The sequence below is a fragment of the Lutra lutra genome, chromosome 12 (assembly GCF_902655055.1).
Source record: "Lutra lutra chromosome 12, mLutLut1.2, whole genome shotgun sequence".
Taxonomy (NCBI): domain Eukaryota; kingdom Metazoa; phylum Chordata; class Mammalia; order Carnivora; family Mustelidae; genus Lutra; species Lutra lutra.
Window position 1 is genome coordinate 71,041,565 of NC_062289.1, and position 15,090 is coordinate 71,056,654.

At 43.5% G+C, this 15,090-nt stretch overlaps 1 protein-coding gene across 13 annotated transcripts in view; it reads right to left on the minus strand.

Annotated features, from left to right (window-relative positions):
* The window catches only part of DEPDC5 (DEP domain containing 5, GATOR1 subcomplex subunit), a 141,604-nt gene that overhangs the window by 46,243 nt on the left and 80,271 nt on the right, over positions 1-15,090 (minus strand). For 8 of the 13 annotated variants that reach the window (XR_007121887.1, XM_047697297.1, XM_047697303.1 and 5 more), the window contains 3 exons: positions 6,735-6,800; positions 3,227-3,410; positions 2,599-2,759 (listed from right to left, as the gene is read on the minus strand). Coding sequence is in view for 10 of the 13 variants with exons in the window: in XM_047697297.1 (XP_047553253.1) it covers positions 2,599-2,759; positions 3,227-3,410; positions 6,735-6,800 (411 nt within the window). In the remaining 3 variants the exon portion in view is untranslated. Of the gene's footprint in view, positions 1-2,598; positions 2,760-3,226; positions 3,411-6,734; positions 6,801-15,090 lie in introns of those variants that run through there. The other 5 variants (XM_047697302.1, XM_047697300.1, XM_047697298.1 and 2 more) reach the window with 3 other exon arrangements.

Genomic DNA, 15,090 nt, shown 5'->3' on the forward strand with positions numbered 1-15,090 from the left:
TCAAGAAAAATACGAGCTTTCAAGAGAGTAAAACTAGTGCTTTGATGGACAACGGAGCCAAGACAAGATTCCCATGATCTCGAAATTAAAGACTCCCCTTGTGTAGTTCTGAGAGACAGTCACGCAGCGCAGGCAGCATGGGAATTGTTAGGACAAGAGAAGACAGCAGAGGCTGTGGAAAATTTTCTAGGTGATAGCAGTGAGGGGCAGGCTGTCTAAAAGAGATCAGGCTTTGACTCAGAGGACCCTGGGTTAAACATCAGCACTTCCATTTGCCAGCGGTGTGACCTTGGATGTCAAGTCTCCAAGTCTCCCTTTCTGGAACTAGAAAGTGGGCTTGCGTCTGACTTCAGTTCAGGTCATGATCTCAGGGTCCTGGGATCAAGCCCCACGTCAAGCAGGGAGAATGCTTGTCCCTCTGCCCCTCCCCCCAACCACACACTCTCTTTCTCCCTCTCTCTCAAATAAATAAAATAAATAAAATCTTTAATAAAAAAGAAAGAAAGGAAGGAAGGAAGGAAGAAAGGAAGAAAGAGGCCTTGCCCCCCATCCCTGCATCCTTCCTTCTTGCAATCCCCTGCTTGCTGTCAGGAAGTCATGGAACAATGTTCACGAGAACCTAGCACAGTACCGACCCCACTCTAAATTAGTTCCTGTTTTTATTCTGCACAGCACTCTTTACAACCTGTGATCAAATAAATACTTGTGGTTTATTAGTTCAACGATTGTCTCATCCAGTAGACAATAAACTTTGAGGACAGGGCTGTTCTATTCACTACCGGAACAGCGTCCCTCTCATAACTGGTAGTCAACAAATCTTCAATCAGACACAATGTCACTTATAATTACTTTTCCAGTAATTATAACAACAATGATACCATTTCTGTTACTACAGAAATAAAAGGATTAAATTTATTGAAGGAGAAAAGTAGCCAGATGGGGTAAGTAGACTCTGGCTAACTAGCCATGACACAAGATTCATTTATCAGCCAGAGCAGAACTGGATGCCAGAGGAATTATGAACCATTAAGGGACACTCACCAGCTACTCTAGAGAAAAGTAGGTAGGAAGGCTGGACAGGGCCATTGACACTAAAGGTGAATTCATTCCACTATTCTTGAGATAAAGGACAAAATCATGTGGCCTTGTGAGGCCTCGGTCTCCTGACATGTCTGGATTTATCTCTAGCTTACTTCCTGTGCTCCACCCCACCAGTCTTCGTTTTGGTGCCCAGAAAGTGTCACAGTGCCTCCCACCACTCGGCCTTTGCACATACTATTCCCTCTGCCTGGCATGCTCTTCCTACCTACTCCTGCCCACCACTCTCAAACTGCTTCTCTTCCGAGTAACTCCTGCACATAGTTTAGGTCTCACCTCAAACATCACCTCCTCAAGGAAGCCATCCCTGACCCTCTAGACCAGATTAAGTCTTGTATTAAATATACTCATAGCCCTTTGGTTTTTCCCTCACAATCTTTATCACAATGAAGAATTATATTTCGAGTTTGACTAATGTTATTTTTCCTCACTGGGAATGTTATTTTCCTCACTGGGCTGTAAGTACAAGGATACACTTGAATGAATGAATGAATGAATGGTGATTCATTCATTCATATATTTATCGACCCATATTGTTGTATACCAGGCACAATCATTTCCATTGTAGGAGATAAAAACATGAAGACGAAAGAGTCCTGGCACTCAGGAAGATTACTATTCAGTGCAGTCTAGAACATGAAATGAAGGCAACAAGTGATAAATATCATAATGGGTTTTCAAACAATATCCAGAGGGAGTCCAAAGCTTCATCGTAAGCAACAACTGGTCCATCTAGGACCACCAGGCTCCCCATCACACTGCTTTGATCCTCTGGCCCGAAGCACTTTAATGGGGCCAAAGATGATCTGAGGCTTTGAACTGGGAGTTTAGGAGAGTGGGAAGGCTCAGTAGCTAAAGGAAGCAGGAGAGTAATGGATTGTCCTGGGAAGTGATCACTACTTTCTGATCCTAAGCACCCACACTTTATTCTCTCTACCTGACTTATTTTAGAAAAACTCTCCAGAGCCTGGCTGAACCTCAGCTGGCCTCACTGAGTCTCTGTCACTTATTAGTCTCTACCACTCACAGATGATCCATTATTACTTCATCATGCTAAGCTTCAGTGGCAAACAAGAGAAAGATGCAGCCAGAATGGGGTGCAGGAGTATAAATTCCAGGTTTAAGTAACATCTGAGAACCTGCTGTGTGTCCAGGACTTGTGCTAGAAATAAATATCGGGTCTAAAATACTCACAACGTGCGTTGATAGTTCAGGCCTGGCTCAGCTGCTGGCTACTCCTAGGTGGTGCCAAAGCCAGGCTGTGACATTCCTGAACTGGGTCACACCTCTTCCTTAAAAGGAGAGCGGTAAAGAGAGCTTTAAGATAAATCTGAGTGTAGCAGAGACTTTATTCTCCTTGTAAAAGTAAAATTCAGAAAGAAAAAATGTTGTGTTGAAAAGTAATTCTCCTGGATTTATCTATTCCCTACCAACTTGAGAACCTACTTACATGAATTTAGTAGAAAAGAAAAAAATCCAAGTCCAAGGAGAACAACTCACCTCGGCTATAGAGCGGGCTGCTGCTCAGTGGGGGTGGGACAGCGGGGTTGGGCTTCGGTGCCTTGGGCTGCACTATGATTTGGTAGCCCTGCATGAGACGCTGGCAGATGAATTCTTCAAACACCTGCTGGGCCGTCATCTGCACACCCTCCTCGTCCCTCCTGAGAAAACAGACGGTTGTTCACATGGACATGCTTGGTCCAGGGCGAAGTGACACTCAAAGAGTACACAGTCCCAACCTCTGTTTTGCTTTGACTCCACAAGCCAGCCCTGATAAGCATTCCATGGTGGTTCATAAAGCTAACAATCTATAAGCCAGTTTGGGGAGAAATGATCAGTTCAAAGAGGCAGAGGAAGAAGGCAGGGAATAGCTAACAGCTGTTCCTAGAATAGCTCAGATAGCTAATCTTAGAAAAAAAAGATCCTATCTAGTGGTCCAGAGCAACTGCCACAGAAAAATGTGAGAAAGCACCCATGAGGAGAAACGGTTAGAGAAGGCATGTACACAGAACCCTAAAGAAAAAACGGACAGTTCTTGCTTCATGAAATTCTCTGAACAGAAAAGGAAGATACAGGTTTGAGAATGCAGTGTTTGGACACGCATCCAAAACCCTCCTCTGACACCGACCTGTCGATGTCTGCTTCTGGAAGGAGATCGTAACAGCCCTCCGTGTAGTCGTTCTGCAGGCCCTGGCGATCGGGGAAGTAGTCGGTGGTGAGGGGGAGGCACGCCGGAGTAGTGAGAGATTTCCAGTCCACTCCAACTGTGCAACAGAAGCCTGGCACTACAGGGGGAGCAGACAGTGTCAGAACTGCCTCGTGTAACAGGGGAGAAAGGCACGTGTGGTCACCAGGGCAGGTGTGGGACGTGGGCGGGGCAGGAGGGGAAGGAGTTCACAGTGAACAGTGACAAAATGGCCAGGAAAGGGGATGAAGAAAGAAGGGGGTGAGGGGGGAGGGAGAAAGAGAGAAACAGAGTTTGTTAGACAATGCAGTGCACGTGCTCATCCAATCCCATCATGCAAATGGATTCACAGCTGGTACTCATTTTCTGCTGATCTTAAGCTACAGCCACAAGGCCAGTGAGGTTACTGCAGGGCAGCGCAGGCAGAGTTACATGTCAAAGCAAATCAACATTCCAAGAGTTCCAGCCAGAGTCTCTCTGGAGGACTACAGAGTGGCTGGTGGGGAAAGAAGAGCTCAGCCTGATTTGGGAGCGAAGAGCACATGGTAGCAGAATTGAAGAATACTTCCAGAATTGCAAAAGTAAGCCACAGATCCCAAAAGGGTAGGAGAAGTCAAAGAAGGATGTCTGGGAAAGTTACAAGGCCAGGACTTCAAGGGACAGAGCTTAATGATCTAGAGAGGAAAGCTGCAATCAGCAGAGCGGGCCCAATCATGTGGGTCTGCCCTGAATTGCCTGCTCTTTGGTTAAAGCAGGGTTTCTTCACCTTGGCACCACTGACATTTTGGACTGGGTAATCCCTTGTCGTGGGGGGCTGTGCTTTGTATTACAGGATGTCGGATAGCATTCCTGGACCGTACTTACTAGATGCCAGTGGCATCTCCTGGGTGTAAATACCGAGAATGTCCGCAGTTGTTGCCACATGTCCCCCTGGGGAGCAAAAATCCTTCCCTAGTTGAGAATCACTAAAGGTAATAGGGCAGTTATCTCTTTAAGTAATTTAAGCAAAGATTATTTTTCAAATCTCTAGACAAGGGAGCAATAGGAAACAGAAACACTCCATGCCTTTCTTTGCCTCTGAGTCTCAAGCAAGGTATGCCTTCAACACTCTATCTTTTGCACAGTGCTAATGTGGCTCACAGAGCGACACACCCCTGTTGTCTCATCAGCCCTCACATGGCCACCCTGGAGCAGGGACTGCAACATCATCAACCCCTTTAAACACCTGGCCAAGCCAAACCTCCCAGAGGTTACTTGATCAGAAGCCTCTCTGCTTGGGGATCTTCCCACCATGCAGTGACAGAGACACACATACTACCCAATACAACAGAGTCCCACTTAAGCAGAGTTAAAGGACAAGAAAAGGACCCGTATGCTAAGTCATAGTGGGAGACATGCCCCATGTAGCCACCGCCTTGGGAAAGATGATTTGACCTGCAAAAGGCCTAACTCCATGGTCTACACAGGTCTGAGTATTTTGTGTGTTTGAATTCTATCTTACTGTGGTAAGCTCACTTAACATGAGAACTCTCTTAACAAATGTTTAAATGTACAACACAATATTGTTAACTTGGGCACAGTGCTGTATGGGTCTCTAGAATTATTCATCATGCATAACTGGAACTTTACACCTGATCAGCACCTCCCCATGTCTGCCTCTCCTCAAGCCCCTAGTAACTACCATTCCACACTCATTCTACAAGTCTGACTATACACAGGCCTCGTTAACTTATTAACACTTCAAGAATTGAAAACACAACCCAAAAGAGCCTAACTGATCACGCCAATTTCCCTAAAAGGCAGATGAAGGGGTGAGCTTGTTCCTACTTCCTTGTTAGGACCAGGAGCAGAAGGAAGACACCAGATCAAAACCACAGTGGGAAGCCAGAAGCACAAGACAGTTGTATCTTCATGTCCTCTTAGATTGTTCTGGCTCTCATTAGCATCCTATCCCTCAGGATCATGAACATCTTTCAGAAATGTTTTCTGCTGGGCGCACACCAAGACACAGAGAATTCAAATGCGTGGTCCCAAATCCTATGGTGAGAAAGCTCCTGATTCTTAGTTTAATGGTGTTCTTTCCTTGGGAAAAGACTGTGGCCTCTTTTCTAATTCCATCATCTTCAGGCCCTATAAAGAGGGCCTTTGAGGAGGACCCACATCAAAACCATCAACAATGATAAACATGGATTACAAAATCCAGTCCTAGGGTTGTACAGAAGTAACAGGCTCATCTATTCATTGCTGGAAGCTTTCTGGAAAATAATCAGCCTGCCAACTGTACTTTGGGGAAAATAAATTCCAAGGATGTGAAGGGAAAGAAAAGCTATACCCACTGCATCATGCATTACACCTGCATTCTACATTATTGCTAAGAAACTAGAAACCACCCAGATGGTCACCAATAATGAATGATTATTCAAACTGGGATGTAATGTGTTTAACACTGCTATTAAAAAGGGGCCTGAAGGGGCACCTGGGTGGCTCAGTTGGTTAAAGCCTCTGCCTTCAGCTCAGGTCATGGTCTCAGGGTCCTGGGATCGAGCCCTGCGTCGGGCTCTCTGCTCAGCGGGGAGCCTGCTTCCCCCCCTCTCTCTCTGCCTGCCTCTCTGCCTACTTGTGATCTCTCTCTCTCTCTGTTATATAAATAAATAAAATATTAAAAAAAAAAGGGGGGGGGCCTGAAGAGGGATGACTGGGTGGCTCAGTTGGTTAATCCACTGCCTTCGGCTCAGATCATGATCCTAGAGTCCTGTGATTGAGTCCCACATGGGGCTCCTTGCTCAGCCAGGAGCCTGCTTCTCCCTCTGCCTGTTCTGCCTGCCTCTCCCCCTGCGTGTGCTTGCTCTCTCTCTCTCTGACAAACAAAGAAATAAAATCTTCAAAAAAGGGCAGTGGGGGGTGGGAGGGGGAGCTGAAGAAATAGCAAAAGGATTATTATGTTAATCATAAGCCAGGGGAAAAAGACTCAATGATATATCTCTACTGGTTATAGCTAAGAAAAATAAAGTCTATCAGGTGGTAGGATTTATGCTGTTACAGATATTGAGATGTGCTCTTCCTGCATAGATGTTTCAACAGATAAAGATGATTTTTAAAAAACGCAACCCGGTCAAACAATTTCAACTACAGGTATGTAAACAATTCTAGTCCCTCTTATTCCTTTGTTCCCCAGAGCCATCACAGAGCCTTTAAGGGCTAAGGCCAGCTCTGGACCAGCATAAGGACCTCATGGGAATTCCATTACCCTTCCCACATGCCCTGAATCACATTCCAGAACAGGTTATCTGGCCCCTCTCACTTTCCATTGGAGAGGCTGAAGAGTATTCCCTTACCACACTGCCTTCTGGTACCCCAGAGATGTGCAGACTGCCCACAGGGTTCCCCCTTGTTTCCTTATGCTCTGACCACCTCCACCCTGACCCCACCCTAATCAGCTGCCCCCTCTTACTTGGATCTGGAGAGGTAGAAACACTGTCCTCTAGGGAATCCTTATTCTGAGTCCTAGGATTCATACCTATGGAAAGATGGAAACAGGTTGTTTTAATAAGGCTCATTCTGCAGAAAAAAAGTTATGGCCAGTTATGGTTGAAAGAGCCCAAAATCATAGCTAAAAATAAAAATGTGAATCAAGTACAAGTTCTATGCTGAATATTTCAAATAGCATAAAAGAGTCAATCCAAGAAAAATGAACAATCTAAAACTTGAGAATAAGCCAAAACTTTACTCCGAGGTTATCAATACCACTCTTTGCCCAATGACAGTTAGCATTCACATACATGTGCATGCACACACACAGACACACACACATGCACCAGCAAAAAGCAACCCAGCACTTATTTTAAGAAAATGGACACATTTCAGTCATTTCAACTAACTGGAGAAAACTTTAGCAAATACAAAATGACCCACTTAAAGTTCATTTCACTCATCAGTCATCCTTATCATCTGGATTTTTCTTCTCCAAATCTTGGTTTTCTGGAATATGACCTAGGACACATCAAAACTCACCACTTTAAGGAAAAACAATGATTTTCCCTATAGGTGGTCTGAAAGGAAAAACAGAAAGATTCTTTGAAATGCAACTTATTGCCTGAAAAGTAACAGAACTAATTTTAAAGTACATATCAATATTTAAAGGTCCCTTTCTAAATATGTATTTACTAGAAAATTATGATACTATAAAAAAGATTGAAAAAATCCTCACCCAACTGTCAACAGTGACTATCTGCAAGAAAAGGTGGAGGAGGTACTGGGAGGTAAACCAGAACGCATAGTTTTTATTCTAGATATTGTGTGTCATGTGACTCTTTTATAACAAGAATAAATATGTATAAGTCCTTGTGGAATCTTTGAAAAGACAAGCCACGACATGGGAGAGAGCATCTGCAAATCACTTACCTGGCAAAGGACCTGACCCTGAATGTATAGAGACCTCAAAACTCAAGAACAAGAATAAAATAATCTGAAGAGAAATTGGGCCAAAGATTTGAAGACTTCACCAAACATATTCAGAAGGCAAAAAAGCACAGGAGAAGATGCTCAACATCCTCAGCCACGAGAGAAATTACCTCTACAGACCTCTCACAATGTCTAGAATGACAAGTCATGCCAAGTGTGAATATGGATGTGGAGCTATGGAAAACCCTACACATTGATGGTAGGAATGCAGAATGGTGCACCACTTTGGGAAACAGTTGGTTTCTTTAAAAGTTAAACAGACCAAAAAAAAAAAAAAAAAATTAAAACAGACATGGGCTCCTGGCTGGCTCAACTGGAGAAGCACGCAACTCTTGATCTCGGGGTCCTGAGTCTGAGTCCCATGTTGGGTGTAGAGATTACTAAAATAAATAAACTTTAAAAAAAAGTAAAATTAATCTCTCTGATATGAGGAATTTGAGAGGCAAGGTGGGAGGTTTGGGGGGTAGGGAAGGAAAAAATGAAACAAAATGGGATCAGGAGGGAGACAAACCATAAGAGACTCAATCTCACTAAACAAATAATACATTATATGTTAATAAAAATAATTAATAAAAAAAAGAAAAAAAATTGAATGAATGAATGAACAAAGAAAATTTGGCAAATAAAAAAACAAGTAAAATTAATGGGGCACCTGGATGACTCAGTCAGTTGAGTGCTGGACTCTTGAGTTTTAGCTCAGGTTGTGATTTCAGGGTTGTGAGATCGAGCCCCACATGAGGCTCCACACTCAGTGCAGAATCAGCTTGAGATTCTTTTCCCCTTCTACTCCCTCCCCTGCTCCACCCCTGCTTGCAGGCATACACATGCTCTCTAAAGATAAATAAATAAAATATTTCAAAAATAATAATAATAAAAGTTAAAAAGATATTTACCATCTGACCCAGCAATTCATGCCTAGGAAATTACTCAAGAGAAATAAAAACCAATGTTTACAAAAACCTGTTCTGTAAATGTTTATGGTGGCTTTATTCATAGTTGCCAAAACCTGGAAACATCCCAAATATCTTGCAACTAGTGAAGGGATAAACAAATTAATACATTCATACAATGGAATGCAATTCAGCAATAAAAAGTAATGAACATTTAACAACTTGGATGAATCTCAAATCATTATACACTGAATAAAAGCAGCAAGGCTCAAAAAGCTACATACTGTATGATTCCATGTGCATGACATGCTGGGACAAGACCAAACTAGAGGGACAGAGAACAGATCAGTGGGGTTGTATACAAAGGGGCCACACACAAAAGAATCGGTGGGGGGGGGGCGGTAATGGAAGTGTTCTGTATCTTGCTTGATATGTTTGTTAGTAGTTTTATGACTGTATACATTTGTTAAAAACTCACAGAACTGTACACTAAAAAGAGTGAATTCTACTGTATGAATTTTAAAATTAATACTTTCAAAAAATTTATTTGACAGTGCACACGAGCAGGGGGAATGGCAGAGAGAGAGGGAGAAGCAGGCTCCTGGGGCTCAATCCCAGGACCCTGGGATCATGACCTGAGCAGGAGACAGATGCTTAACTGACTGAGCCACCCAGGCGCCTCTAAAATTAAAAATTTTTTTTTAATTTAGAAAGAAGATGGCACTTGGCCAAAACAGTTTTAGGACTTCTTTTTTTGGAACTGCCTTCAGCAGATTTTTCGTTTTTTTAATTTCTAGTCATCAGAATAAGGAGATAAAACTTACTAAGTCAGACAAATTCAGTGTTTCATTTTATTCAAACCCCTGCTATGAGGCAGGTATGAAGAAGGTACTATTCCTTTTGTACGGACAAACTGAAGCTCAGAGAAGAGAATTAACTTAGGGAAGATCACACAGTAAATAGGGGAAAGATGCATTTAGACTCTGCTCAACTCTACAGATGCTTCATTTCCTGACTCTCCATCTGGGGCACCAGTTTTCGGCTATTGAAAATGTTAGCTGTTCTTTGTCAACAGCCAAAAGCCATCTTAAGCTAAATTTTCTGAAAAAGCGATCTTGGCTGATAACATCCATCTTCATGCAACACAAAGCATGGCTCTTAAAAAGCAAAGAGGTGGGGACACCTGAATGGCTCAGACAGCTAAATGTCTGCCTCTGGCTCAGGTCGTGATCCTAGGGTCCTGAGATCAAGCTACAAGTTGGACTCCCTGCTCAGTGGGAAGCCTGCTTTTCCCTCTCCCTCTACACTTCTTCCTGCTCGTGTTCACTCTGTCTCTCAAATAAATAAATAAAATATTTTTTTAAAAAGCCACAAAGTGGATGTTCTTGTTCAGCCTGAGAACCAGTATAAAGGCAACTGGTATAAAACCAGCCTCCTCAAAGTATTCTGAGCAACAGGAAATTATTAAATACATTACCTCACAGATTTAGATGCTAAATTTTTGTCATTAAAGCATTTTTTTTTTTTTTTTTAAGAAAACCCAAATCCAGACTGGGTCTATGAGAACTGAAATTCTTACACTAATAAACAGTTCAACTTATAACTATGTGGGCAATTCTTTGAGTGCAAAGAGGCAAACCAATAAGGAGTCTCAGAGCAGCTCTGGCTTCTAGGCCAAAAGTAGAACTGTGCCATCTCTAATGGACAAAAGCACATTTAAGGCCACCAGCCTTTTATGACACACACACACATACACACACACACTTTACTTTTAAAAAACAGCAATGAAAAACATTAAAAGAAAGATATTTTGTGCTCTTTTATGAGGCTCTTTATACACAGTTTTCTTGCAGTTCAAGCCCAACGAACTGCTGCTCCCACCAGCTCTACCTTTAAGATTTTACTTTCAGTAAAATGGACTGGTTATTGGCATGTGACAGCCTCACAACTTGAGGTGGCCAAGGTGACACCTCATGGTCAGTTAGCTCTGCTCCAACCTAACATTTGTGAATGAGACCTTACGCTCAACATTCAAAGTCAAATATTCACTCAACTTGCGGAAACAATGCTGAAAATCGCCACCTTAGCTTTGTCTTTTGACAACTCTTCAAAGTCAAGAAATCTGAATTTTGGGGCATGTCGGTGGCATAGTCAGTTGAGCATCCAACTCTCGATTTTGGCTTGGGTCATGATCTCAGGGTCGTAAGATAGAGCCCCACACTGGGCTCTACGCTCGTCGGGGAGCCTGCTTAAGAGTCTCTCTCTCCCTCTCTGTCTGCCCCTCAGCCTGCTCGTAGGCACACACATGCTTGCTCTCGCTCTCTCAAAATTAAATAAATAAATCTTTAAAAAGAAGAAGTATGAACATATCCTTTGCTTGCTAACCTTAGGCCAAAATGGGTAATCAGTGTGGAGCCTTCGGAACTGGTCCCTGGTGACATCTAGAAACCTGTGAGTGGGGCTCATTTCTCCTCTCTGGGGTACAGAGATGGAACTTACCCACAAAAATCCCAACCTGGCCTGGGTGAATGACTCTGAGGGCCTTTTCTCCAGCCTCAGCATGCTACGATTTCCTCTTTACTTCAGCTATCAGGCTGCCACATGTACCTAATACTCAACACAAATACCAAGTTGCAGATTCTGAGTCCCAATACCACAGGGAAAGAAAGCATGGCATCCAGTTGTTTTCTTTTCCAAAATCATCTAGAGCACTTATCCCCAAGGAAGGGAATGACAGTGACTGACAAGTCTTATAAATGGGTGCCCAGTTAAAGAAACAAAAGGGATAAAAATGATCTCCCCAGGCTGCCTGGGTGGCTCAGTCGGTTAAGCATCTGCCTTTGGCTCAGGTCATGATCCCAGGGTCCTGGAATCAAGCCTTGCAGTGGGCTCCCAGCTCAGCAGGGAGTCTGCTTCTACCCTTCCCTTTGCCCCGCCCCCTGCTTATGCTCATTCACACTGTCTTGCTCTCTCTCTCAAATAAATAAAATCTTAAAAAAAAAAAAAAAAAGATGGTCTCCCCAACCTCATCAACCACCTGGTCCCTGCTGGGGAGCATGGTGAAAAACAAGTGAAGTGTACAGGTATGAGCCCCTGCCAACAATGCTTGAAATGAAATTCTAAAGGGCCAAGAGGGAAACCCACAGAGGCACCACTCCTGTGAATCGTGACTTGCAGATGAATCATGTCCAAAGGCAGGAGAAAATCTGAGTCACGCTTGAGTGCCTGCAGATGGTGCAAACTGTCAAGCCCAGGAGGTAAAGGTGGGGTCACATATGAGGTTCTGTTTCTTTTCTACCTTTTAATGAATAAAAAGATAACTAGTTGTTTAGTTAGACCCCACTTTGTCCCCAGATGAGAACCTATTGTAACAATTTTGCCCTTAAGGAGCCCAATCTACCTTTGCTCCTTACAATAACCCTGTGAGGCAGGCATGAAGGTGAAGATTTTTATGTCCATTACACAGATGATGAACCTGAGCATCAGCAAAGGTGGAAGGCTAAACTCTAAAGACCCAGACAGGGCTGGGGCACTCCTTCATCTATCATATCATAATGTAGCAGAGGTCACATGTTCAAACTGCACAGTAAACCACTAGGTCTAGCTCCCCACAAGAGGGCTTCCCTTTCATGGTTGTTATCTTGCACAAAACTGCTTCAAACAGAATTGCAAGTGAATGGCGAGCCAGAGCTCCCTGAGGTGAAGAGAACTGGTGCCTTAATTATTTTGTTTCTTCTCAGGCCTTAGCACAGTGCCTACAGTTCAATAAACATTTCTGGAATAGGTAAGAGTATAGTGGGTTTTGAGAAAGCAAACCAAATTCCAGGAAGATTGAGGATGGCTTGAAAGGAAAATCACTTCAAAAACAAGCAAGGCAGAAAAACACTATCCAAGCCTTTAATAAAAGGCATCCAGTTCATTGTTCAACAAGGTTATAAGACAGGAAAGAAAAGCACTCTCCAGTGGAGGAAAAGCTAACCTCAGAAAGCTTTTAATATCCATTCAACTACCTGATATGTGCCAGGAACTGTTTTAAGTTCTGAAGATACAGCCATGAGGGAAACAATCCTTGCCTTGTTGGAGCTTACAATAAAAAATACAAAATTAAAAGATCTAGTATAACAGGTGGTATTCTAGAGAAATAATAGGCATGGAAGATGGATGGGGAGTGCCAGGGTAGAGAGAGGCAATTTGGGTAAGACCTAATGGAAGGAATAGAAAAAGCTGTGGGTAGGATGGCCATATCATTTATCATCCAATCCAGGACACCTTCAAGAGTGAAAGGAGACACTATTAATAATTATACAAGACAGTGAATTCAAACCAGGACTGACCTGGGCAAACTCAGACATGCGGACCTTACCCATAGAGCTCTTCAGTGTGACAGCAGAGCAGAGGGATGAGCAAGAGTGTGCCTCAGATGCAGAGTGTGCCTCACACATTTGGGAAACCTCTTTACTGAAGTGCAAGGGGAAATGAGGAGATGAGGTCTGGGAGTAACAAAGGGGTCGCAAGAGGCAGGGGGCTCTGTTGGCTACCGTAACACCCTGGGCTTTTAATCTGAGTGCACTGGGAAGCCCCAGGGGGTTTTGTGCACAGAAGTTTCGTGATCTAACTTCTATTTTCAGAGGGTCCCTCAGCATTGCCGGGCTGGAAATAAGCTACATGAAAGGACAAAAGGAGGAAGCTGGGAGAGCAGCTAGTGGGATACTGCAACAGTCAAGCAAAATACGGAGGTACCTTGGACAGGGCTGGGACTGGTGGCAGTGATACCATATGGGAAGATTCAAGATATATCCTGATAGGTCTGACATTAATTGGTTATTATACATGGTAATAAAAATTAGAATGATTTTTACCTAATCCTTTCTGTGGCTGGCTGACATAATTGATCAGGAAGCACAAGATCAAAGATGGGAATTCAATTCCTCTAGGAGCCCAATCCTTCAGCCTACCTCCTAATGACCTCTTGCCTCTTTGAAAACACACGCTACCAGTCATAAAGAGACCAGGCAAAGGTAAGGATGATCCTACCTAACGTTCTCACCCTGACTAGAAAAAGACTCCAAGGAGCCCACACCTACTCTAAGAAGCTACACATTCTAGAACATATTTATGTAATTGCGCACTTGCATACCAATTAAAGAAAATAATTTCATGGGCTGTTCAAATGCTTCTCACATATGGCAGCTTGATCATGGAAGCACAAATTCATTTGTCAATAAATGTGCTAAATACTGTGGGGAGAAAATGAATAAAGATAAGTTCTCTCAGTCTAGTGCAGAGACAGACATAGAAACAAACAGCGGGATCATGATATGCCAAGTAGTACAATTGCATTATGCATATGGAGCTCTGTGGAAACATGTCTATCATCTCCTGGGAAGTCCTGGGGATGAGAGCGAACCACTGGGGGGGGGGGCTTCAAAGAGAAGGTATTGTTGGGCTTGAATCATAAAGACTGAGCTCATGTCTGCCAGGGAGAATGAGTGCTGAAGATAGAGGAAAAGCATTCTGCAGGCAGACTAGTCCATGTAAAGGAATAAGAGGACAAGGATCTTTGGAGGAGCCACAAGCAATGGCTGGAATATAACATATGCACATCTCATAACATACCCAATAATGGCAGCTCTCATTCACTGAGCATGCCCCATGCATGCCAGGTGCTATTCCAACTGCCTTATGTGGATTATCACACTGAATGATATAGATGAAAGTGAGACATATGGAGGTTACCTGGCCTGAGGGCTCATTGCTCATTAGAAGTGGAGTCAGGACTCACATCCGAAAAGTCGACAGCCTGAGTTCTTTCTCCATGCAGTGATGTGCGGACGTGGTGACAAATGAGGACACAAGGCAGGCAGGAGACAGGTAATGACCAGCATTACAGGCCATGAACCATGGGAGGGTTTCATACATGGAAAGGGTTGGCTGTTCAGATTTGCATTTGGAACTATGTCCTTGGTGACAGCACGGAAGATGAATCAGAGGGGACAGGAACAGGATCAGGAAGATCACTTAGAAGGCTGCTATCATAATCCTGGCCAGAAATGACAGGGGTCATTTCTGAACCAAAGCAGTGGCAGTTGAAAATGGAGGGGAGGGGCCAGAGTCAGAAGAAGGAGGGAACAGAAGAGGGAGAGGGGGTAGGGGAACCTCAAGACATGATTTTCGTTGTCAGTACACTAAGGATGAGGAACTCGGGAGTCATCCAAGCAGAGAGGCCCATCAGGTGCATGGATGTATGGTGCAAGCATGATGGTGTCATTAGAGGATCTTCCACAACCATCCCCAAATAAGGACTCTTTGAAACTTCCTTTTTTCCTCAAAGTAGATTTCAAATTTCCAAAAGATTCATCTTCTGAGAAATCATCTGGTCTACCTTTTCTATCCCAGGCCCAGAACCACTCCAAGACTAGTCAGGGTAAATCTTGGTGCTGTTGCAGTTGGAACCCA